General features: G+C 44.9%; 1 protein-coding gene across 1 annotated transcript in view; it reads right to left on the bottom strand.

Moving 5' to 3' along the window:
- Positions 1 to 8,854: 8,854 nt before the first annotated feature.
- LOC137504559 (vomeronasal type-2 receptor 26-like) overlaps positions 8,855 to 27,039 on the bottom strand; it is a 176,281-nt gene continuing 158,096 nt past the window's right edge. Inside the window, exon 10 of the mRNA XM_068233141.1 lies at positions 8,855 to 9,768. Within this exon, the coding sequence (XP_068089242.1) occupies positions 8,855 to 9,768 (914 nt within the window). The remainder of the gene's footprint in view (positions 9,769 to 27,039) is intronic.

The raw sequence follows: 27,039 nt of genomic DNA, 5'->3' as shown, positions 1-27,039 counted from the left end.
GCGCCCTTTTTTCCCGACGCCCTTTTTTGATGTACGCCTTGCCTGGCCCCATTACTAATTTGGAATGGTGTGGTAGGAGCAAAGGGTAGTTTAACAGAGGAGGTGGGAGAGGAGCATAGAAACCGCAAAAGAGCAATGAAAGCCTTGATGTTTTAACACACGAAATAAAAAAGGCCAAGATAGGCAGTCAAAGGCCTTCTCTGCGTCAAAGCTTAGAAACTTAGAAGCAGAGAGGGTCGACCTTCTCTGTTCATGAGTGATGTGAGACCTATAGCCTTTCTGGTATTGTCTCCAGCTTGGCGGCCAAGAACAAAGCCCACTTGATTGTTGTTTATAATTGAGGTTAATATTGGATTGAGACGGTTGGATAAGGCTTTAGTTATGATTTTAAGCTCTGAGTTTAAAAGAGAGATAGGTCGATAACTCTGTGGCAGTTGAGGGTCTTTTCCTTCCTTAGGGTAACTGTTAGTAGGGAGTTTAACATTGTTGAAGCAGGAATTTTCCCTTGCATGATTTTAGAGGCTAGGGTGGAGAGATAAGGCAAAAGAATGTCTTGGAATTTTTTGTAACATGAATAAGGTAGGCCGTCTAGACCTGGTGATTTAGAGGAGGGAAGATTCTTCAGAACTTCTGCCAGTTCTGAGACAGTAATGGGAGTGTTAAGTGAGTTGTGTTGGGTTTCAGTAAGAGTAGGTAGATTCAGGGGGTTTAGAAATGTATCTACAGTGGGTTGCAAAAGTATTCGGCCCCCTTGAAGTTTTCCACATTTTGTCACATTACTGCCACAAACATGCATCAATTTTATTGGAATTCCACGTGAAAGACCAATACAAAGTGGTGTACATGTGAGGAGTGGAACGAAAATCATACATCATTCCAAACTCTTTTTTACAAATAAATAACTGCAAAGTGGGGTGTGCGTAATTATTCGGCCCCCTGAGTCAATACTTTGTAGAACCACCTTTTACGGCAATTACAGCTGCCAGTCTTTTAGGGTATGTCTCTACCAGCTTTGCACATCTAGAGACTGAAATCCTCGCCCATCCTTCTTTGCAAAAAAGCTCCAGCTCAGTCAGATTAGATGGACAGCGTTTGTGAACAGCAGTTTTCAGATCTTGCCACAGATTCTTGATTGGATTTAGATGTGGACTTTGACTGGGCCATTCTAACACATAGATATGTTTCGTTTTAAACCATTCTATTGTTGCCCTGGCTTTATGTTTAGGGTCATTGTCCTGCTGGAAGGTGAACCTCCGCCCCAGTCTCAAGTCTTTTGCAGTCTCCAAGAGGTTTTCTTCCAAGTTTGCCCTGTATTTGGCTCCATCCATCTTCCCATCAACTCTGACCAGCTTCCCTGTCCCTGCTGAAGAGATACACCCCCCGAGCATGATGCTGCCACCACCATATTTGACAGTGGGGATGGTGTGTTCAAAGTGATGTGCAGTGTTAGTTTTCTGTCACACATAGCGTTTTGCATTTTGGCCCAAAAGTTCCATTTTGGTCTCATCTGACCAGAGCACCTTCTTCCACATGGTTGCTGTGTCCCCCACATGGCTTGTGGCAAACTGCAAATGGGACTTCTTATGCTTTCTGTTAACAATGCCTTTCTTCTTGCCACTCTTCCATAAAGGCCAACTTTGTACAGTGCATAACTAATAGTTGTCCTATGGACAGAGTCTCCCACCTGAGCTGTAGATCTCTTCAGCTCGTCCAGAGTCACCATGGGCCTCTTAACTGCATTTCTGATCAGCGCTCTCCTTGTTCGGCCTGTGAGTTTAGGTATATGGCCTTGTCTTGGTAGGTTTACAGTTGTGCCATACTCCTTCCATTTCTGAATGATCGCTTGAACAGTGCTCCTTGGGATGTTCAAGGCTTTGGAAATCTTTTTGTAGCCTAAGCCTGCTTTAAATTTCTCAATAGCTTGATCCCTGACCTGTCTTGGACCTGTCTTGTGTGTTCTTTGGACTTCACGGTGTTGTTGCTCCCAATATTCTCTTAGACAACCTCTGAGGCCCTCACAGAGCAGCTGTATTTGTACTGACATTAGATTACACACAGGTGCACTCTATTTAGTTATTAGCACTCATCAGGCAATGTATATAGGCAACTGACTGCACTCAGATCAAAGGGCGACGAATAATTATGCACACACCACTTTGCAGTTATTTATTTGTAAAAAATGTTTGGAATCATGTATGATTTTCGTTCCACTTCTCATGTGTACACCACTTTGTGTTGGTCTTTCATGTGGAATTCCAATAAAATTGATTCATGTTTGTGGCAGTAATATGACAAAATGTGGAAAACTTCAAGTGGGCCGAATACTTTTGCAACCCACTGTATTTTAGACAAATAAGCAGTATCTTCAGAATGACCAGGAAGATTATATGATTTCTCTTAGTATTCTGTAAAAATGTGTGCTATGTTTTTTGGATTATAATTTAGCAGGCCATCTGAATCTTTCATGGAGTATATGGCTTGTTGAGAACCTTTTGGGTTCAGTTCATGCGCCAGAAGTGTATGTGGTTTATTATTTCCTCGCTCGAAGAATAATTGTTCAGTCCATCTAAGACTTTTTTCAAGTTGGACTGATTGATGAGAGCGAATGTCTTATTTTATTTGCTGCATCTGGGCAAAGTGGGTCTGTGTGGGATTAGACTTGTAGAGTGTTTGACCTTTGGATAGAGAAGATTGGAGAGATAGTAATGAGAGGAAAGTCTTTTCCTCCTGGAACCTTTCGCAATGAGTAAACCTCGGATACAAGCTTTATGTGATTCCCATAACATACCATATGATAATACTTAGTCGGTATTAGTTTGGAAAAATGATCGCAATTCTGTGGTAAGTTTATCATAGAAGGTTTTGTCTTGAAGTAGCGTTTCATTTAACCTCCAGTGGCAACCTTTTCAGCAAACTCCACATCTATATTTAATAATTTCACAATATTTCATGGGTTAGGAAGATACTACATGAACAATCTCTTCAGGCATCATTAAGTATGTTCTAACACATGTTCAGGAAAATCCATGCACAGATCCAGGATTCCCACTAGGAGGAATACAAGTTCTCGGGAACCCTGAATGGCTGCCATGTCATATTTCATATCAGATGATTCATAAAATTATGCTGATTATAAATATGTAATCTATGCTTTCACTGACCCTATGGACACTAAAAGATTGGCAGAACAAGAGTCCTGACAGTTTTAAAGAGAATCTGTAACGTCAAAACGTCCCCTGGGGGGTACTCACCTCGGGTGGGGGAAGCCTCAGGATCCTAATGAGGCTTCCCACGCCGTCCTCCGTCCCTCAGGGGTCTCGCTGCAGCCCTCCGAACAGCGGTGACGTCAATATTTACCTTCCCGTCTTCTGCGCAGGCGCTCTGACGGCTGTCGGCTCCGAAGTAGGCGGAAATACCCGATCGCCGTCGGGTCTGCTCTACGGAGCTAGTAAAAAAGGGTGCACAGTGATAGTGGACAAAAAGGGGGCCACCATAGACTGCAATGCAAAATATCGGCTATTTGGCCCCCGACAGGAAAAAAGGGCGCCCGATAAATAGCGGTTACAGGGATCGTGTTAACAAAAGTTTTCGTTTACAGGATAAGGCTTATAACAAATACGTTTACAAGTTCGTTTTGACTTTGTGTTATACTTATTTTTTCGTTTTTAAATTTCGCTTATAGGAGTTTTACCTATTTTTTCCGTTTTAAAATTTCGCTTACAAAACTATAACAACTAAATTTTCGTTTATACTTTTATCATTTAAAATTCGTTTTCATACGTATGATGCTTAAATACCGTTTTTCAACCTGATTGTATTAGAAATACATCGCTTTTGGTATTAACTTTGTTTTTACACTTATAATGCGTTGATTATAGTTACTAAAATATTGCTTTTCATGTTACCGTTATTTTAAGATTTCTAATGCAGTGGTTCCCAACCTTTTCCGGCCTCGGGGAACACTTTCTGACCATATTTTTCTCCGGGGAACGGCGGGGGGCGCGCGGGTGTTTGCGCGACCTAGTGGACAGTGCCGTGTGTAGCAGGCTATGGGGGGGGGGGGGGTGCGGCTGCATAGCTAGCATAGTTGCCCCAGTATAGGGAGTTTAGTTGCCCCAGTATGGTTAGTGTAGTTACCCCAGTATAGTGCCCCAGTATAGCTAGTATAGTCCCAGTATGGATAGGTAGTGCCCCAGTATAGGTAGGTAGTGCCCCAGTATAGCCAGTAAAGTGTCCAGTATAGCTAGTATAGTGCCCAGATAGCTAGTATGGTACCCAGTGTAGCTAGTATAGTGCCCAGCATACCTAGCATAGTACCCAGCATAGCTAGCATAGGTAGGTAGTGCCCCAGTATAGTGCCCAGTATAGCTAGTTTAGTTGCCCCCAGTGTAGCTAGTTTAGTTGCCCCCAGTATAGCTAGTTTAGTTGCCCCCAGTATAGCTAGTTTAGTTGCCCCCAGTATAGCTAGTACAGTTCCCCCCAGTATAGATGCCCAGGAGGGGGGAAGCAGCGCTAGAAGGAGGGGCAGTGGAGGCAGCGGTGGGGAGGGGAGAAATATCACCCCCTCCCTCACCTGGGACCCCTCCTTCTGCCTCTCTCCCCCTCCATTTCGCGGTGGCAAGTGCGGGCTCGGCGGCGGAGAGACATGCGCAGACTTACCACTTCTGCGTTCCAAGCGCCGGCAGCGTCATGTCGTCAGATCTCCGCCTTCAATGCCGCCCACTGCTCTTCCGCTAATCAGGAAGAGCAGTGGGCGGCATTGAAGGCGGAGATCTGACGACATGACGCTGCCGGCATGACGCTGTCATTATATGACATATTTGCTGTGTCTAAGAAGGAACAGGCAGAGAAGAGCGCTTAACCATTTTTACTGAAGAACTTTATTTTGATGGTTGCACGCATCTAGGAAGAGCGCTCCTACATGATAATTATTATATGAGCAAGGACATTATACATGTGGTTACTGCCTGCTATTGTGTTTTACTTAGAATTTAGCACATGTAATATGAATGTTTGATGAATGTTTGATTCAATATCTTTTATATAAAACATTTTTTAGAGGTGACCTATATAACATCTGACTCAGCATATGAGCGCAGTATCAGGGTGCTGTAATTGTTGTGACTTTTTTGATAAACGCCTGCTCTACTGCGCAGGCGCAAGTCTCCGGCGCCTGCGCAGTAGAGCGGACCCGACTGAGATCGGGTATTTCCGTCTACTTCGGAGCCGAAAGCAGCCACAGCGCCTCCGCTAGAGCCAGCAAAGGTAAATATTGAATTGACAGTCGGGTCTGTCGCCGGCTGTTCGGAGGGCTGCAGCGAGATCCCCGTGGGACAGAGGGCGGCGTGGGAAGTCTCATTAGGATCCCGAGGCTTCCCCCACCCGAGGTGAGTACCCCCCAGGGGATGTTTTTGATGTTACAGTGTCTCTTTAAGCTCTGTGGGACAGAACAGCCCCTGTTTCAATTTCACAAGGCTCGACTTGTACGTGTCATAACCCCTCCCAGCTTCAGCAGGGAGTAAAACCAAGAAACACACCCCCCCGGTGTCCTCTCCATGGTTACAGCAATGGCATGTGGCAGCACGTACCCTGCACATCACATGACAAGTGACGCGCCGTATGTGCTGTCTGTCACATGTTGCCGCTGTAACCCTGAGAAGGTCACTGGGTCATCCCTGCCATTACTGGACCTCCTCCACACATCTAGCATGAGGGCTAAGGCCTACGGGATAGTGCTAGATCCCTCCTTTTTTTCACACTCCTTCCCTCAGGCCGACACTACAAGATCATCCTCAATAAAACCTCTAGGCACAGGAATAACTTCTTCCCCCATGCAGTCCTCTTCCTAAACTCAAGCCCCCTCCTGAATGTATCCTCTCAGATTTCTCACCTAATATCTCAAGGATGCTAGTGTACTGCACCAATGTCCTACACCACAGGTGTAACATATTCTTTCATCAGTTGCTCTGTGTCACTGGTTGTAATTTCATATGATGCTATGTTGCTATTTGCTGCATGTTGTAATGTTGCTATTCATGCTTGTGTTTTATGTAATTGCCATGTGTACCACAAATAATTCCGGGTATGGCACCTGCTACACTTGGCAAATAAAGACAAATCTGATTTTGAGTCTGATATGTTTACAGTTTGAATATAAAAGATAACCTTACAGCTAGGAAAGTAGAAATTGGTTGCAGGAGGCCACACGGTCTAATATAGGATTATAATGTGGATTATACATTTAAAGGACATATACTCGTAGATTGAAGAAGTGGCTTGCATGAAGTTGTGAGATTTAACTAGTTCATCCTCTTCTGAAGGAATGTGTCTAAAGGGAGGCAAACTGGAAGGAGGCACCCCTAAGGTTGGATGCAAATAATTGTGAGTGGATAATGAAACAGTCTTACCTCAGACTGAAGGTATAGAAAACTGATTTTATATTAATTGACAACAGAAAGGAAAACGTGTTTCTTGGGACCTGGCCGCTTCTTCGGATCTATTGTACAATGTCTTAATGCAGCTGCACACATTAACTTGGAGCGCCTATGTGTCTAAAGGGAAATTTTCCTAACAATGATTTGCAGTCCACATGAAAATGTGTTTTTCTAAGCGACCCTCCATTCCCTTCATGTTTTTAGCAGGAGTTTTTGCACTTACTGATCACAGTGGTGTATGATCCATCCTTGCTGCACAGTGGAGAGAGTGTTATAAGACACAAATGTAGATAGCTGTTTGATTCCTCCCAGCATGAGGTGTCCGCGCTCTGTCACTTGCTCCACATCATGAATGGTCTCCAGACTACACATAGGAGGGGAGGAGCAGCATCTGACAGTGATGAGGAGGAGCAGTGACATGGTGATCAGGAGCTTATCATAATTAAAGAGATAACACAATCAGGGGCCTTAAATTAGCCCCAGCAACCGTCGCTTGGGGGAGAAGTGGCTGAGGGGACCTCCTCCTGTGGTGGCTTGCAGGGTAGCGACAGTGGAGCATGATACTTTACCTACTTCCAGTGGAAAGAAGGGTCCACACTCCTCTCTTCAGTATTGCTGCACCGCGCAGCCCATCTCCTTGCGACTTCTGGTTCAAATTACGTGACATACAGAGACAGGAGCCACAAGGAGGTAGGCTGTACGTAACTTGGCTACATTGAAGGGAGGAGCTAGGACCGGTCCCGCCGTAGGTAAATTATCACGCCCCTGCCTCTGCAACCCTTCTATGTGAGGGATTGTATATGCCAACAAAGACTACTGGGGGTTGTGGGAGTGCAGAATGCACATGAAGACTACTTTTTTTTTTTTACCAATATTGGTAACTATACTGATTTTCTACTATGTCCACTTTAACCTAATTCTCATACTAAACACCCCCTATGTATGCCTACCACAAGCCACCCTCTATCTACTGCTAGCACTAACCTACCCCCTCTTACTTCTAACACTAACCCCCCACAACCCCACCTAAATCTATTAGACAAGACAAGACAAATAACATTTATATTGCGCTTTTCTCCTTGCGGACTCAAAGCACCAGAGCAGAGCAGCAGCCACTAGGGCGCGCTCTATTGGCAGTAACAGTGTTAGGGAGACTTGCCAAAGGTCTCCTACTGAATTAGTGCTGGCTTACTGAACAGGCAGAGCCGAGATTCGAACCCTGGTCTCCTGTGTCAGAGGCAGCGCCCTTAACCAGTACACCATCAGCCAACTATTAGCGGCAAGGTGGGGTATTGGTACATAATATCTGAACCCCATGCCAACATTTACTTAACACCCCCCCCCCCCCAATACTATGAAGAAAAAGTTGGTTTATCTAATAGTTTTTCTTCTTATACAATCTACCATGCACTACAATTTCACAAACCATCACCCAGATTTTTTTAACATGTCCAATCAGATTTTTATTGAAAAAAACTGATATCACTCTATCGCTCTATTCAATCATTTTGGTTGAATAAACAGGGACATCTAACGCTTTAATTGCACTGTGTATTAGCACCATAAGAGTAGATGAATGGGGGCATAAACTTGGGGGGAGGGCGTTACATTTTCTATATCTAACCATCAACTTACATATAATATACACTTAAGACTGGTTGGAACTAATGTTGGTGGGTCATTGAGAGTAGATTAATTGGGAGGGGGGAGGAGGGGGGGAAGACAATGGGGGAGGGGGTTTGTTATATTTTTTATAACTAACCAACAATGTACATATTATATACACTTGAGACTGGTTGGAACTGGTGTCAGTGTTCAAATTCAGTATCATGTGGTTCGGAAGTACAATCCAATAGAGCCTTATCACTCCCTGCCATGCACTGATGAGGACAAGAAAGTCCAAAACAGGCTGTCTGCATGTGGGGTTGATGTGGGTCTGTACATTTTATAAGCTATAGGCTTGCTATACACCAGCGGTTCTGGATGCTTGCCTGGCTTCAGGGGCATAAAGAGATGATTTGCATATTCAGCAGTGTTGCATCATGGGAAACCATAGTTGCTCACTTAAAGCTGAATGGCTGCACCTTTAATAACTGTAGCAATGGGGTGTGGTTGCTAAAGTGACAGTACGGGGGACCCAGTGCTTTAAGATCAGTGAGTGTTTTCTTGGGGCATGCTAACATTTGGTTTGGCCTACAGAGTTACAAAATAAAAAATGTAATATTGGCAATAAAAGGGCTAAGAGATGGGAGGAAACGTCATATCCAGTTTATTTGTTTACAACAATCTCAAATAAAAAATGTGGTTGGAGCAGAAATGAATTTATGTATAAAAGTAGTTTACTTATAATCTTATTTATAACCTAATTCCTGTGTTGTTCTGGAGTACCTTAATAAAATAAAATAAAAACATTCTGAAAATCATGTCTTAGAGAATGTTTTTCTGCCCATTATACCAGTCTTAGTGTTCAGCTCTGGTCTCATCAGGATGATGTAACATTTGGGGATGAAGATGCAGCCCAGGAGTCCAGCACTGGAGGCCAAGATGCAGAAGATCTCCACAGCCACCATGTATTTCCCTTTGGTGCTGAGATAGGCTGGTATGAAGGAGATCCAGACACTGCAGAAGACCAGCATGCTGAATGTGATGTACTGAGCTTCATTGAAGGCATCTGGAAGGTTCCTGACTAAAAATGCTACAATGAAGCTTATCATAGCCAGACATCCCATGTAGCCAATCACAGTATAGAACATAGTGACAGAACCCTCATTACATTGTAATATAATCTTGCCAACCTCCACCTGGGTGTTATATTCTGGGAATGGTGGAGAGAAGGTCAACCAGAATATACAGATCATAGTTTGTCCAAAAGAGCCCAAGATCAGAACAGAAGTGAAGAAATATTTCCCTAAAATGCAACTCATTCTTCTGTCTGGTTTGATGGTGTTAAAAGCTAAGAGAACAGTGATTGTTTTGGCTAAGATGGAAGAGACGGCCAGGGTAAAAATATTTCCAAAGGCCACATGTCGGAGGAGACAGGATATCTTCGTAGGTTGTCCAATAAACAGCAGAGGACATAGGAAGGAAAAGACCAGGGAAAGGAGCAGAATAAAGCTGAGGTTTCGGTTACTGGATTTTACTATAGCAGTGTCTTTGTATACAATGAATATCACTAAAACAACAACTGCTGAAAAACACAACAAAAGAGAAAACACAAGGAAACATGCAGCCAGTCCATCTCCAAAAGATAAAAACTCGACTGGTCTTGCAATGCAGATGACTCCTTGTTCATTAGACCAGTGATCTTCTGGGCATTTCATGCATTTTTCCATATCTATGTGGAAGAGATATATATATATTCTATTATACAGATGTTTATGTTCTCTTAGTCTTCTTTAACCTCCTTGCCGGTTATCCCGAGCTGAGCTCGGGGTAAACCGCCGCGGAGGATTTCTCAGGCCCTGGTGGGCCGATTTACATATTTTTTTTTGTTGCACACAGATAGCACTTTGCTAGCTGTGCGTATCACGTGATTGCCACCGCTGATACCCGCCGCGTTAGAGGGCCCCCCCACCGAGACCCCATGCGCAGCCTGGCCAATCAGTGCCAGGCAGCGCTGAGGGGTGGATCGGGACTCCCGCTGAGGTCACGACGTCGATGATGTCGGTGACGTCATCGCAATCATCGCCATGGCGACGAAGGAAGCCCTAAAGGAAATCCCGTTCACAACGAGATTTCCTTATGGGCATACGCGCCGGCAGCGATCGGAGGGGTGGGAGGGAGGGGGGCATCATGTAGCTAGCGCTAGGACAAAAAAAAACTGTCGCAGGAATCAGAACAGCAGGGAGGTTAATAATATGGTTGCTCTCTTTTAATAATGGTAGTGCTTTCCATTGACATAAGAAGCCTTCATAGCAGCTAAGAGTGTCTAGAATACAGTCATAGAGGAAGGAACGCCTCTTTTTTATCTTACTCTGTTTGCCCCATGAGAAAAAAAAGCACCATGGCTCCTAGCGGGCAACATAATGCTGGTGATCGGCAAAGTGCTAGTACAATGTTACTCCATGCGGGTGTTACCACAGTAGCATTGGGCAGTGGTTAAAATTTAGCTTTTTTGGAGCGATTCAGCTTGAATGAATGTGCAAAAACTCTCCTAAATTAACCCATTCAGGTTCCGTCGTTTTCACTTGAGAAATGTTCACCTCCCATTCATTACCCTATAACTTTATCACTACTTATCACAATGAACTTATCTATATCTTGTTTTTTCCACCACCAATTAGGCTTTCTTTGGGGGGTACATTTTGCTAAGAGCCACTTTACTGTAAATGCATTTTAACAGGAAGAATAAGAAAAAAACGGAAAAAAATCATTATTTCTCAGTTTTCAGCCATTATAGTTTTAAAATAATACATGCCTCCATAATTAAAACTCACGTTTTGTATTTGCCCATATGTCCTGGTTATTACACCGTTAAAATTATGTCCCTATCACAATGTATGGCGACAATATTTTATTTGGAAATAAAGGTGCATTTTTTCCGTTTTGCATCCATCACTATTAACAAGTTTAAAATAAAAAATGTATAGAAATATTTCATCTTTACATTGATATTTAGAAAGTTCAGACTCTTAGGTAAATATTTACATTTTTTTTTTTTATTGTAATGTTTTTTTTTTTTTTTTTATATTAAACATTTTATTTGGGTATTTTTGGGAGGGTGGGATGTAAAGTATAGTTTTATAATGTAATTGTGTGTTATGTTTAACTTTTTTTCAATTTTAGTTGTAGTTTTACTTTTTGGCCACAAGATGGCGGCCATGAGTTTGTTTACATGACGTCACTCTAAGCGTAACTCACGCTTAGAGTGACTCATCGGGGAGGGAACGGCCAGAAAAGGCGCAGCTTCCGAGAGAAGCTGTCGCTTTTTCAGCGGGGGAGAGGAATCAGTGATCGGGCACCATAGCCCGATACATTGATTCCTTGGCTACCGAATCCGTGGCCGGGAGTGCGCGTGCACGCGCGCGATCGCCCGCGGGAGCGCGCGGTAGCGCGCATGGTTCCTGGACGTAGTTTCTACGTCCAGGAACCAAAATAGGTTGAAAAATCCCCCTGCAAAATCACAATCCCAAGCACCAGTGATTGCCAGGGGCGTAACAATAGACTCTGCAAGGGAGTTTCATTCCACTTCTCACCTGTACACCACTTTGTATTGGTCTTTCATGTGGAATTCCAATAAAATTGATTCATGTTTGTGGCAGTAATATGACAAAATGTGGAAAACTTCAAGGGGGCCGAATACTTTTGCAACCCACTGTATATATATATATATATATATATATATATATATATATATAGATAGATAGATAGATAGATAGATAGATAGATAGATAGATAGATAGATATAGATATAGATATAGATATATACAGTTACTGGCGGTCTGCAACCATGTAGCAAGCAAGGAGGTTTACCTGGCAGATGCAAGTTATATTCCCTAAGGAAACGTATAGCCTATGAGTGTGTTTCTTTACAACCTATGTAATACCAGCTCACATGGTTCATGAAACTGGGGGGTACTTTCGGAATTGGGAGTGACAAAGCCTCCCGCCCTTTGCAGAGGACAACTGCCAACACGCATGTTGTGATAGCCCTCTGGTGAAAAATGAATGCATTGCTGGATAAATCATTTTGAAACCTTCCTGAGGGAGGTATTGTGACAGTTTGTAGAATTTTCCAAAGTCAATAGATGACTTTTTGAATGAGTAGTGTTGGGTTCCTCTCCCAAGAACTTTTACAGGTTGATATTCCTGAGGAAACTTAGTGTCTGTAAGTGTGGTGAGAAAAAAACCCAAACATACTTTTCAAATGGTGAGTGACAAAGCCTTCCACCCATTGTAGAATACCCCTGTGTAATTTGTAGAGACGGGGGTTCATCATGCCGAGGGATGTGAGGAGGACAACTAAGCATTTGGTGACAGCCCTCTGGTCAAATCTAAAAGCCCTATTAACAATAAAGGGAACCTGATATCTGACACCTTTAACTGGAACTGGAGTATAGGGGTACCGTAGTACACCATATTTATTCTCACTAGGGCCCATATGCAATTAATTTTTTCACCTCCTGGGAGATAATTTTCATCTTCTCTGTAAAAAAAAATTGTCAGCATTTTACAATTGAAAAAGTACTCAAAAGTTACTATCAAATTATTTTTGACAATTTTCTTGCTTGCTGGTGACTTAAAAGGCCTTTTTCAAGTTGTGAAAAGTTCACCTACGAGAAATCTCAGGAGAAAAATTGAATTGCATAGGTGTCCATAGGTCAAAAACCCAAGCACCAGAAAACATTTATTTTCTTCAAATGAAAATGACAAGATGTGCTATGCTCCCCACTACTAACTCAACCTAAATTGCATGTTTGAGACCTTTGCAAGATACTTAGGCCCTTATTCAATTCACTTTTTCTGCTGAGTTCTCTCCAAGTGATATTTTCACACATCATCAATAAAATGTCTTTAAAACCAAAGCAAGGAAGAAAGTACCACAAATAATTTTGCCAGTGCTTTTCACCTACGTTTAGATAGATACTTTTTCGATTGAAAAATGCTGAAAAGTTATAAAGAAAGAAGATTAAAATTATCTCCTACCAGATAACTCAGGAGAAAAAGTTAATTGCACGTTTTCTTTTTTAAATAGAATTTATTAGAGGAAACACGTATTTCACATACAAAGAGAGCCTAATTCCATATACCATACTCAAAACATATCTAACAATAACGCCTCTTTTACTACCACCTAGTGACAGAAACATACCTTAAATAATATGCTCTGAATATGAGGCATCTAAATCCCAAATAGCGTAACACTTCCTCTACCTTTTTCGTTCACTTTTTCTCTCCTCCTCCTCCAATTCCACAACAAATTAAACAAAACAAAAAACAAACAAACAAAAAAACAACAACAGAAAAACAAAAAAAAATGAACCCCACGGCAAATAAAAACCCTCTCCCTCCCCCAAGGAGTGTACAAAAGAATCACCCTTGTGGGTGGCCTCCAAATGACAAAGATCTCTCAAGATCTCGACAGCAGTCTAACTAACCCCAGGATAAATAGAAGCTAACCTATCGAGTGTTCTGTACCACCTAATCAACAGCTTGAAATTACTTTCCTTAATTTTAGAGCTAACAGAAGTAGCATGAGCCAAAATACACATTGTTCTCTTCTGTTGCTCACTTATAGAAATATCTACTGTATACAATATACAATACAATAACATTTCTATAGCGCTTTTCTCCCATAGTACTCAAAGCGCTTAGGCTCTCTCAGATTCAGTAATTGGTAGTAGGATGAAGTATTCACACAATAAAAGTTATATTTCTGCAAATGCCAAACTGAACAGGTGGGTTTTCATTCTGGATTTAAACACGTCCAGGGATGGAGCAGCCTACAGAACCCCGTTCGCGAACCTTCGCGGAAGGTTCGGTTTGCGGAAAAGTTTGCGAACCGCAATAGACTTCAATGGGGATGCAAACTTTGAAAAATAGAAAAATTATGCTGGCCACAAAAGTGATGGAAAAGATGTTTCAAGGGGTCTAACACCTGGAGGGGGGCATGGCGGAGTGGGATACACGCCCAAAGTCCCGGGGAAAAATCTGGATTTGACGCAAAGCAGCGTTTTAAGGCCAGAAATCACATTGAAAGCACTTTAGGCCTGCAATTTAGCATTCAAACATCTTGCATGGGTATACATCAATCAAGGAGTGTAATTAGAGTTCTGCTTCACACTGACACACCAAACTCACTGCGTAACGCACCGCAAACAGCTGTTTGCGTAGTGACGGCCGTGCTGGACTGGTGCGCAACATGGCCAGAGTGCAGGCCGTGGCAGTTTTCCAGCCCATATGGTCGCCGGGCTATGGTAGCTCAATGATAGAACAACAGTGATTGTCCAGCTGATCAAATTTGGTCTGACCACAATGAAGCAACGACCTTATTATCTTTTGTGTCCCACCCCCACCCGAGACACTCAAATAGCCGGCGGTCATTGCTTCATTGTGATACGCAAGCCCCTTCACCACGGCAAGGTAATGGTCACGAAGGGGGATGGGCACATGTACATGCCTTTTGTTTATTTGTTGCAGCCGCCCGCAGTGCAGCCAGAAAAATTAGGCAGGCATGTACACGCACCAGAAAAATTAGTGTAGTGGCCGCTGCTAGCAGCGGCCTTAAAAATTCAGGAATCCGCCTAGAATCCTGGACCCTGTTGGTGGTGGCGGAGAAGGCAAGCGGCCTGCAGGCAGAGATGCTGTGTGTGGGGACTGACTTCATTTTGATAAAGGTCAGGTACTGAACACTGCTGCACTGAAGGTCCTTTCTGACAGGACGCTTGCGGCAGGGCAAGAAAGAAGTTGTATGGCAAATTGGGACAGCTCTGGCCACAGGTCAAGCCTGCGCAACCAGTAGTCCAAGGGTTCATCGTCGCTTTTCGCAGTGTCTACATCCACACTCAAGGCCAGGCAGTCGGCTACCTGCCGGTTCAGGCGTTGGTGGAGGGTGGATCCGGAAGGACTATGGCGAGGAGTTGGACTAAAGAATGTCCGCATGTCCGACATCACCCTGAGATCGCTGGAGCGTCCTGTCCTTGCCTGCGTGGACTTGGGAGGAGGAGGGTTACTGCCAGTGGTACCTTGATTGCGTTGTGCAGCCACATTACCCTTAAACGCATTGTAAAGCATCATCGACAGCTTGTTCTGCAAGTGCTGCATCCTTTCGGCCTTCTGTTGAGTTGGTAACAGGTCCGCCACTTTGTGCCTGTACCGAGGGTCTAGTAGAGTGGCCACCCAGTACAGGTCATTCGCCTTGAGTTTTTTGATACGGGGGTCCCTCAACAGGCTGGACAACATGAAAGAGGACATCTGCACAAAGCTGGATGCAGACGTACTCTCCATCTCCTCTTGCTCTTCCTCAGTGATGGGACGCAACTCTTCTTCCTCCCCTCAGCCACGAACAATACCATGGGAACGTGGAGCAGCAGAAGCCCCCTGTGACGGCTACCGCAGTTGTTCTTCTTCCGCCACCTCTTCCTCCTCCACAGAAACACCTTCCTCATCATCACCATCATCAGAGTCTGACTCCTCTCCTTCCCCACACGACTCCTCTTCTTCCTCCTCCTCCCCCCTCTGTGCTGCCGCAGGTGTTGTGGGAACATCTGGTTCGGATGTAAATCGCTCCCACAACTCCTGCTGCTGTAACTGTTCTCGTTCATGCTCCTCCACAGCTGTATCCACCACTGTACACACGGCATGCTCCAGGAAGTAGGCGTAGGGGATCAAGTCGCTGATGGTGCCCTCATCGCAACTCACCAGTTTGGTCACCTCCTCAAAGGGCTCCATGACCCTGCATGCATTTCGCATCAGTGTCCAGTTGTTGGGCCACAACATCCCCATCCTCCCAGATTGTGTCCTTGTACTGTAATGATACAGGTACTGGGTGACGGCTTTCTCCTGGTCTAGCAGGTGAGAGAACATCAGCAGGGTGGAATTCCAGCGAGTCGGGCTATCGCAAATCAGGCGTCTCACCGGCAAGTTGTTTCTACGCTGAATGTCCGCAAAGCGTGCCATGGCCTTGTAAGAGCGCCTGAAATGCCCACACAACTTTCTGGCCTACTTCAGGACGTCCTCTAAGCCTGGGTACTTGGACACAAATCTTTGCACGACCAGATTCAGCACATGTGCCATACAGGGTATGTGTGTCAGCTTTCCCAAATTCAACGCAGCAATGAGATTGCTGCCGTTGTCACACACCACGTTGCCGATCTCAAGCTTGTGCGGGGTCAGCCATTGCTCCACCTGTTTGTTCAGAGCAGCCAGGAGAGCTGCTCCAGTGTGACTTTCCGCTTTCAGGCAAGACATGTCTAACACTGCGTGACACCGTCATACCTGGCATGCAGCATAGGCCCTGGGGTGCTGGGGCTGTGTAGCTGGAGAGGAGATCGCGGCACCAGCCAAGGAGGAGGAGGAGGATGACGACAGCAAAGCGGTGGTAGCAGGTGGAGAGGAGGTGGCTGGAGGCCTGCCTGCAAGCCGTGGAGGTGTGACTAGTCGGTGCGCTGCACAGCCACGTACTCCCTGCTTGCTGCCATCGGTCACCAGGTTGACCCAACGGGCTGTGTATGTAATGTAGTGGCCCTGCCTGTGCTTGGCAGACCAGGCATCCGTGGTCAGGTGGACCCTTGACCCAACGCTGTGTGCCAGAGATGACACCACTTGCCTGTCAACTGCACGGTACAGTTTGGGTATGGCCTTTTGTGAAAAATAATTGCGGCCTGGTATCTTCCACTGCGGTGTACCAATGGCCACAAACTTACGGAAAGCCTCCGACTCCACCAGCTTGTATGGTAATAGCTGGCGAGCTAATAGTTCCTCCACGCCAGCTGTCAGACGCCGGGCAAGAGGGTGACTGGCAGACATTTGCTTCTTACGCTCAAATACTTCCTTCACGGACAGCTGGGTACTGCTGTGGGCAGAGGAAAAGGAACCGCTGAAGAGAAGAGGCGGTGTGGAGGAGGGTGGCTGTGAAGGTGCACGGGAGAAAGTGGATGAAGACAATGCACCTGAAGGAGGAAGAGGAGAAGGAGGGTGGCTTGTCTTTTGAGGGGTGCTGCTTTTCCTCAGGTGTTCTTGCCATAGCTTTTTGTGCCTTCTCTCCAGGGTACCTTCGTAAGGCACTTGTCCCTACGTGAGAGTTGGCCTTTCCACGGCTCAAATTTTTGCTGGCAGAGACAACAGATGGCTTTGCTCTGATCTGAGACACACACGTGAAAACATTTCCAAACTGCTGAGCCCCCCTGGGGTGATGGCGCTACGGTGGCATCAGCAGCTGACGTTGAAGGGCATGTTGGCTGGCTGGCCATAGCTGGCGATACATGGCGCCGGACACTGCCCCCAGCTGTTTCGGAGGACGAGCTCCCTCTGCTTCTATCATGGAGTCGTCTCCTCCTACTCCTCTCTGACTCCCCCTCTGAACTGTCCCCCTGGTCATCTCCTCTACCGGGAACATATGTGGTATCCGTATAATCGTCATCATAATCCTCCTGGCCAGCTTCGCTTTCCTCAGACACCTCCTCAACTGCACCAACTTCAGGTGGTTCATCATCCCCCTCCTCACACGATACGTCCATACTATCGCCACCTAACTCAGACGTATGAGGTGGTGTACCTGCGCCTTCTTCTTGTTGTTGCAGTAGTGGCTGTGAATCAGTGATTTCACCACCACCACCAAATAACTCCTGCAAAGTGTCAAATGCAGCGGATGTGGTGGGTGTACTAGCGCTGGTAGCACTGGCTGCGGGAGATGAGGTCTTCTGTGTTAAATACTCAACCACGTCCTCACAATTTTGGGAAGTGATGGCACGTGCCTTCTTATGAGCACTGTATTTTGGGACAGGTCCGCATGAAATCACAGCAACACCACCTCGCACAGACCTGCCGGTGCCTGGTGGCCTTCCTCTGGGTCTGCCTCTACCTCTTCCTCTACCTGGTTTGTCCATTTTGTCCATCTCGGGTGGATGCTAGGTATGTGCAGTGAGGTGGGTTCACTCAAATACAACAGGTAGTTATATGCAGTGAGCTGGGTTCACTGAACAGTAAAGGTACTTAGATGCAGTGAGGTGGGTTCACTCAACACAACAGGTAGTAAGATGCAGTGGGCTGGGTTCACTGAACAGTAAAGGTACTTAGATGCAGTGAGGTGGGTTCACTCAACACAACAGGTAGTAGGATGCAGTGAGCTGGGTTCACTGAACAGTAAAGGTACTTAGATGCAGTGAGGTGGGTTCACTCAACACAACAGGTAGTTAGATGCAGTGATGCGGTGGGTTAAGTAAACACAACAGGTACTGCAGTATATGCAGTACAGGGTAGTACAATGTGCAGCTCCCTGTCACACACACAGGTAGTCACTGAATGTGCTGGGCTGCTGGCAGTGGCACACACACACTATCAATTGCAAGGCTGTGCATGCAACAAAAGTGTCAGTTTGACACACAGAAAAAAAAAAGTACAGGATGAGCTCTGAAAAGAGCTATTGAGGGGTGCTATAAAAGCAATAACAATCAGCCAGGAGCAAGATAAGCAGCCAAGAGCCTAACTAATCTGTCCCTAGAAGAACAAGTCTGCAGCAGCTGTCCCTAGTCTGTCTCTAGCAGGCACATGAGTGAGGCTAATGGCCGCTGGAGCCTGCCTTATATAAGGGGGGGGGGGGGGGGGGCTCCAGGGCTTAATGTAGCCTGAATGGCTACAATGTGCCTGCTGACTGTGATGCAGAGGGTCAAAGTTGACCCTCATAGTGCATTATAGGGCGAATCGAACTTCCGCATAAGTTCGCCTGGTGCAGGCAAACGCGAACCCCCAAAGTTCGCCTGGAACTGTTTGCCGGCGAACCGTTTGCTACATCTCTACTTAAAACCATCAACGGGTACCGGTAGAATTTCACAGGCAATTTTGGATTTCCGCCAGATTGAAAAGGCAATTCCGTTCCGACCAAACGGAATAGAATGACCAATTTCTGCCTAAAATTGCGGAAAATACAATTCCGCGGAAAGAGGTGACCATTAGAGATGCCGCGAACGGTTCGCCTGCGAACGGTTCCAGGCGAACTTTGGGGGTTCGCGTTCGCCTGCATCAGGCGAACTTTTGCGGAAGTATGATTCGCCCCATAATGCTCTATTGAGCAAAACTTTGACCCTCCATATCACTGTCAGCAGACATGTTATTGCCAAACACACTGCTCGAGGCCCGCCTACCCACCCTCTCTCCCTCCTCCAAGCTAGGTCCTTATACCATTTAACTCAGTCGTCTGCCTACACTAATTAGTTATGGGACAGCTGCTACACACTCTGCTAGGAAGATTTTAATTGGCCTCCTCCTCCCTCCTACCGGAGGGAGGAGGATCTCTTCTGCCGGGGAATTATGCTATTTTAAAAACCAGTATACATCATACCATAGCTGGGAATCGAACACAGATCTCACTGTGTGGTGGGCAAGTCACCCTAACCACTGTACCACTACAGTAGTAAGTCAAGCTGGCCTAAAATTTACCATTTATGCTCAATGCAATAGAAACATTAGGTTGCTTAAAGGAGAACTGTAGTGAGAGGTATATGGAGGCTGCCATATTGATTTCCTTTTAAGCTATACCAGTTGCCTGGCAGCCCTGCTGATCTATTTGGCTGCAGTAGTGTGAATCACACCAGAAACAAGCATGCAGCTAATCTTGTCAGATCTTACAAAAATGTCAAACACCAGATCTGCTGCATGCTTGTTCAGGGTCTAGGGCTAAAAGTATTGGAGGCAGAGGATCTGCAGGATAGCCAGGTAACTGGTATTGCTTAAAAGGAAATCAATATGGTAGCCTCCATATACCTTTCACTACAGTTCTCCTTTAAAGGGAACCTTAACTGAGAGTGATATGGATGTTTCCTGTAAACAATACCAGTTGCCTGGCAGTCCAGCTGATCTTTGTGACTGCAATAGTGGCTGAATCACACCCTGAAACAAGCATGCAGCTAATCCAGTCTGACTTCAGTCAGAGCACCTGATCTGCAACCTTGTTCAGGGGCTGTGGCTAAAAGTATTAGAGACACAGGATCAACAGGCAATTCAGGCAACTGGTATTATTTTAAAAGGAAAAATCCATATCCCTCTCCGTTTAGGTTCCCTTTAAGGATTTGTAGCATAAAAGCCAACTCACATTGGCTGGGATTTGAACCTGGGTCTCACTGTGTGGTGGGCAAGCACACTAACCACTGTACCAACTGAAGCTGGCCTAAAGTTTACCATTTATGCTCAATACCAGAGAAAAAGTAGACAAGACAAATAACATTTATATCACACTTGTCTCCTGGCGGACTTAAAGCACCAGAGTTGCAGCCACTAGGGCATGCTATATAGGCAGTAGCAGTGTTAGGAAGAGAGAGAGATATGAATCTACCTGGCTATCTGGGGTTCTCTTTGGACAACTGTTGAACACAAAAGAGAAGGCCATGTCTGGCTACACATCTGTAAGCAGTGGCTGCATGGTATAATGGATAAGGGCGCTGCTTCTGACAAAGGTGACCAGAGTTCAAATCTCAGCTCTGTCTGTTCAGTAAGCCAGCACCTATTCAGTAGGAGACCTTAGGCAAGTCTTCCTAACACTGCTATCTTGTCTAATTTTTCTCTTGACAACTGTTGAACACAAAAGACAAGGCCATGTCTGGCTACATATCTGTAAGCAGTGGCTGCATGGTGTAATGGTCAAGGGCTCTGCCTCTGACACAGGAGACCAGAGTTCAAATCTCAGCTCTGTCTGTTCAGTAAGCCAGCACCTATTCAGTAGGAGACCTTAGGCAAGTCTTCCTAACACTGCTACTGCCTATAGAGAATGCCCTAGTGGCTGCAACTCTGGTGCTTTGAGTCTGCCAGGAGACAAGTGTGATATAAATTGTATTTGTCTTGTCTACTTTTTCTCTGGTATTGAGCATAAATGGTAAATTTTAGGCCAGCTTTAGTTGGTACAGTGGTTAGTGTGCTTGCCCACCACACAGTGAGACCCAGGTTCAAATCCCAGCCAATGTGAGTTGGCTTTTATGCTACAAATCCTTAAAGGGAACCTAAACGGAGAAGGATATGGATTTTTCCTTTTAAAATAATACCAGTTGCCTGAATCGCCTGCTGATCCTGTGTCTCTAATACTTTTAGCCACAGTCCCTGAACAAGCATGCAGATCAGGTGCTCTGACTGAAGTCAGACTGGATTAGCTGCATGCTTGTTTCAGGGTGTGATTCAGCCACTATTGCAATCACAAAGATCAGCTGGACTGCCAGGCAACAGGTATTGTTTAGAGGAAACATCCATATCACTCTCAGTTAAGGTTCCCTTTAAAGGAGAACTGTAGTGAAAGGTATATGGAGGCTACCATATTGATTTCCTTTTAAGCAATACCAGTTACCTGGCTATCCTGAAGATCCTCTGCCTCCAATACTTTTAAAATGTAATTGATTGCGAGCGGATTATTTGAATTATTGCACAACTTGTTTGCCAAGGAGGACCAACCTATAATAAGATACGCCAAACAATAAGAAAAATTGGCCCTACATGTGCATCATATAACTTTATTTGTACAAAATACTAAAAGTGGGAAGGCACCTGTTCACACTGTTAAAATCCATTAAAACCTCTGGCTGAGCAGGAGTGAGCGCTACTACACAAACATTGTATGTTCCACCAGCCGCCTCCAGGTTAATGCTTACAGCGATCGCCCAGCGTGAGCCTATGCAAATCGCTTCCGCCACCTGTTGAGGTCTGGCTGTGTGTGGACCCACCACCGACGCACACCAAGGCCTTCAAAAAGCAGCTGCAAACACTTCAAACAAAAACCGGAGTACTTGGGAATTTTTTCACTGACAAAGTGTGAGTCCTTTGTAAGTTTCCTCTCTATGCAGATTGTTCTCATGCAAGAATGCCTTAGTCTTGAGTTGGTATCAATAACCACTTCCAGATCGTGTTGTACATACTAAAACAATAATTTGCATCAAACTTTTTTTCTCCCCCTTCCAGGATTTTGATATATAAGTCACACTTCGTTTAGCGGTAATAGCTGTTGCAGATCCCTTTTATATACTCACGGCTTCCGCCTTCAGCGAAGCCAGCGGCTATGGCGGCGTGTGGATGGATATATGGACCAGCCGTCTCCGCGGTCTTCAGTGGTGCTCCAGCTATGGTGTTAGCGGGCTCCACTCCTTGCCATCCGGATTCAGGCTCAAGTGTAGATCCGCTATCCTTCAGATTTCCCGCCGCATTGGCGTCTTTGGTGCGGCCGTTGCTGGGTCACGTGAGCGCTCACTCCAGCTCCTCCCTTCCTGCTGACGCGTTTCGCCCCTCCCACCGGGGCTTTCTCAAAGCAGCTGAGGAATAGTGGGAAGATAGGCTGTTTTATTCATTCTTGGAGGTGGGGTAGGTCTCGGAAAAATCCGCCTTCTCATGCATATTCATTACTTCTCCGTAATCGCTCATTTTCACCATCTATTGACTGTTTATAATCTCCTCCCTTAGCGTGGAATATAGAGGGTTACGGAATCTACACTTCACATAAATTCTTGTTTACAGCAACAACAGATGTGTACTCTCTATTCACACGGATTTCCGTATTCTTATAGAAAGTAGGATAAATTTAGATCTGAGTTCAGTCCACTGGGGGTCAGTGTGCCCAGTCTATAGATCCATGTAGTTTCAATTTTATGTAGCTCTTTCTCGATGTCACCTCCTCTGTTGGAGATTCTTTGTTTAATAATCCCATTGAACTTCAATCCCTTTGGCTGGCCATTGTGGAAATCCTGGAAGTGTTGTCCCAAGGGACTATCTTTATCTGCTTCCTCAATATTCGTTAAATGTTCACCAATCCTTTGTCCTAATTTTCTTTTTGTCTTTCCTATATACAGCAGCCCACAAGGGCATTCTATAGAATAAACAACTCTTTCAGTGGTACAGGTTATTAAGTCTCTTATTTCATAGATTTTACTGTTTTTTGCATTTCTAAAAACCTTTGTTCTTTCTACGTATTTGCATACTCTACAATTCCCGCAACTGAACATTCCTTTGGTTCTAGGATAATCCTGCAGCCATGTCCCTTTCCTTACACTATTAAATTCTGACCTGACCAATTCGCCTTTTAGGTTTTGAGCTCTCCTTGCTGTCATAAAAGGTCTTTCGCCTACATATCTCCTAATTTTTTCATCCAGCATCAAAATGTGCCAATGTTTCTGCAATACTTCTCGCAATCCACTCCAATGAGAGCCATATGTTGTTACCAATCTAAGTGGTTCATTTAATTTTTTGACATTATCTTCTCCTTTCATCTTTATCTTTTTTAATCTTTTTTAATATCTCCTCTCTTGGTTTTATTCTGATTCTCTCCTTTTCCCGGTCCAGTAAACTTTTTGGGTACCCTCTTTTTAATAATCTCTCTTGGAGTTCCTCTGCCTCCACCTCAAAGTCACCATCCGTCGCGCAATTTCTTCTAAGTCTATGGAACTGCCCTCCCGGTATCGCCTGTTTCTGAGACGGCAGATGGTGGCTTGTGAAATGAAGCAGAGTGTTACCTGCCGTAGGCTTTCTGTACGTTGTAGTTTTTAGAGTACCTTCTTCCTTCCTGATCATCAGATCTAAAAAGGAGATTTGTTTCCTATCACATGTATATGTAAAGTTCAAATTTCTTTCATTTTTGCCCAGGGAGTCAACAAACTTCTCCAGGGCCTCTTCTGTGCCACGCCAGACCAGGACCACGTCGTCTATGTACCTCAACCAGAGCCGAACGTGCTCCTGGAAGAGGCACATAGGGTACACATCCTGCCGCTCCCACAACCCCAAATGGAGGCATGCGTAAGCCGGGGCGCAGGATGCCCCCATTGACGTGCCCCTGGCCTGGCGGTAAAAACGTCCATCAAATGCAAAACAATTATAACTCAAGAGGAACTCCAGAGCTTCCACAATGAACTGGTTGTGGAGTGGGGATTCAGGGTAGTGCTCTCTTAGGTAGAAGGCTACGGCTGCCAAGCCAACATCGTGCGGTATAGATGTGTACAGCCCTTCAACATCTATACTGACAAGTAAGTCATCCTCACTCACTTTAAATCCGTCAAGAGCTAACAGTACTTCACCCGTATCTTTCACATACGATGGTAGCTCTTCCACCATCTTTTTCAATTTTTTATCTAAAAATTTCCCTAGATTTTCCATTGGTCCCCCCATGCCCGACACTATCGGACGGCCTGGTGGGCATTCAAGATTTTTGTGCACCTTCGGAATTATATAAAAAATCGGTATTCGGAAAAAATTGACTTCGCAGAACGCAGCCTCCTCCCTATTCAGCACCCCCACCATTTTTCCTTCTTTAATAATTCCATTGATTTTTTGTTTTATCATCATAAAAGGGTTTTCATCGAGTTTTTGGTACGTGTTCCTGTCTCCCAGCAGCCTCAAGCATTCGCTCTCATAGTACTGGGCCGACAGGATCACTACATTGCCTCCCTTATCACTACTTCTAACCACAATATCTTTTCTCTGTTTTAATTTCTCCAATGCTTCTCTTTCCCCACTGGTTAAATTATCTCTATCTTTGTTGGGTACCCATCTGATTGTATGTAGATCGCGTTGTACCAAATGTCCCTTGGGACAACACTTCCAGGATTTCCACAATGGCCAGCCAAAGGGATTGAAGTTCAAAGGGATTATTAAACAAAGAATCTCCAACAGAGGAGGTGACATCGAGAAAGAGCTACATAAAATTGAAACTACATGGATCTATAGACTGGGCACACTGACCCCCAGTGGACTGAACTCAGATCTAAATTTATCCTACTTTCTATAAGAATACGGAAATCCGTGTGAATAGAGAGTACACATCTGTTGTTGCTGTAAACAAGAATTTATGTGAAGTGTAGATTCCGTAACCCTCTATATTCCACGCTAAGGGAGGAGATTATAAACAGTCAATAGATGGTGAAAATGAGCGATTACGGAGAAGTAATGAATATGCATGAGAAGGCGGATTTTTCCGAGACCTAACCCACCTCCAAGAATGAATAAAACAGCCTATCTTCCCACTATTCCTCAGCTGCTTTGAGAAAGCCCCGGTGGGAGGGGCGAAACGCGTCAGCAGGAAGGGAGGAGCTGGAGTGAGCGCTCACGTGACCCAGCAACGGCCGCACCAAAGACGCCAATGCGGCGGGAAATCTGAAGGATAGCGGATCTACACTTGAGCCTGAATCCGGATGGCAAGGAGTGGAGCCCGCTAACACCATAGCTGGAGCACCACTGAAGACCGCGGAGACGGCTGGTCCATATATCCATCCACACGCCGCCATAGCCGCTGGCTTCGCTGAAGGCGGAAGCCGTGAGTATATAAAAGGGATCTGCAACAGCTATTACCGCTAAACGAAGTGTGACTTATATATCAAAATCCTGGAAGGGGGAGAAAAAAAGTTTGATGCAAATTATTGTTTTAGTATGTACAACACGATCTGGAAGTGGTTATTGATACCAACTCAAGACTAAGGCATTCTTGCATGAGAACAATCTGCATAGAGAGGAAACTTACAAAGGACTCACACTTTGTCAGTGAAAAAATTCCCAAGTACTCCGGTTTTTGTTTGAAGTGTTTGCAGCTGCTTTTTGAAGGCCTTGGTGTGCGTCGGTGGTGGGTCCACACACAGCCAGACCTCAACAGGTGGCGGAAGCGATTTGCATAGGCTCACGCTGGGCGATCGCTGTAAGCATTAACCTGGAGGCGGCTGGTGGAACATACAATGTTTGTGTAGTAGCGCTCACTCCTGCTCAGCCAGAGGTTTTAATGGATTTTAACAGTGTGAACAGGTGCCTTCCCACTTTTAGTATTTTGTACAAATAAAGTTATATGATGCACATGTAGGGCCAATTTTTCTTATTGTTTGGCTCCAATACTTTTAGCCCTAGACCCTGTCTTTTTGCTGAAAGCCTATTTTACAAATCGTTGAAAATTCCTGTGATTACTTATGCAAATGAGGAGCATCCTGCAGAGACCTCCTTTTTTAAGAAATTTGTAACTGTGTCAAATAAAGATTTTAGATATTTTTGTATCAAGATTTTGTGCTTTATGTCCACATTATAGTCCTTTCTACAAACTAAGTGATTCACACTACTGCAGCCAAATAGATCTGCAGGGCTGCCAGGCAACTGGTATAGCTTAAAAGGAAATCAATATGGCAGCCTCCATATACCACTCACTACAGTTCTCCTTTAAGCAACCTAATGTTTCTATTGCATTGAGCATAAATGGTAAATTTTAGGCCAGCTTGACTTACTACTGTAGTGGTACAGTGGTTAGGGTGACTTGCCCACCACACAGTGAGATCTGTGTTCGATTCCCAGCTATGGTATGATGTATACTGGTTTTTAAAATAGAATAATTCCCTGGCAGAAGAGACCCTCCTCCCTTCGGTAGGAGGGAGGAGAGAATAGGTAGAAGGGGAGGAGGAGGCCAATTAAAATCTTCCTAGCAGAGTGTGTAGCAGCTGTCCCATAACTAATTAGTGTAGGCAGACAACTGAGTCAAATGGTATAAGGACCTAGCTTGGAGGAGGGAGGGTCCTCCAGCAGTGATGTGTATTTCACTCAATCAGGTGTGCCTCCAGGTAGTAGAGCTCTTGAAACATGTTTTCTATCATTTTTCTAGCTGGTAGAATTTTTTCAAATTTTGCCTCCCCATTGAAGTCTATTGCGGTTCGCAAACTTTTTCACGGAGGTTCGCGAACAGGGTTGGCGACATCTCTAGTGACCATCCCTACTAGAGAGAGAGAGAGAGGGAGAGAGAGAGATGAATCTACCTGGCTATCTGGGGTTCTCTTCGGACAACTGCTGAACACAAAAGACAAGGCCATGCCTGGGTGGGCTTGAACCACCAACCTTGCAGTTAACAGCCAAACGCACTAACCAATTGTGCCACAGAGACTGTGTACCACAAAGACTGTGTACCACAAAGACTGTGCACCACAAAGACTGTGCACCACAAAGACTGTGCACCACAAGGACTGTG

This window comes from Hyperolius riggenbachi, chromosome 4, assembly GCF_040937935.1.
Source record: "Hyperolius riggenbachi isolate aHypRig1 chromosome 4, aHypRig1.pri, whole genome shotgun sequence".
In the NCBI taxonomy this organism is placed as follows: Eukaryota; Metazoa; Chordata; class Amphibia; order Anura; family Hyperoliidae; genus Hyperolius; species Hyperolius riggenbachi.
The sequence above is the reverse complement of the archived record's forward strand: the minus strand, read 5'-3'. Positions and strand labels throughout refer to the sequence as shown.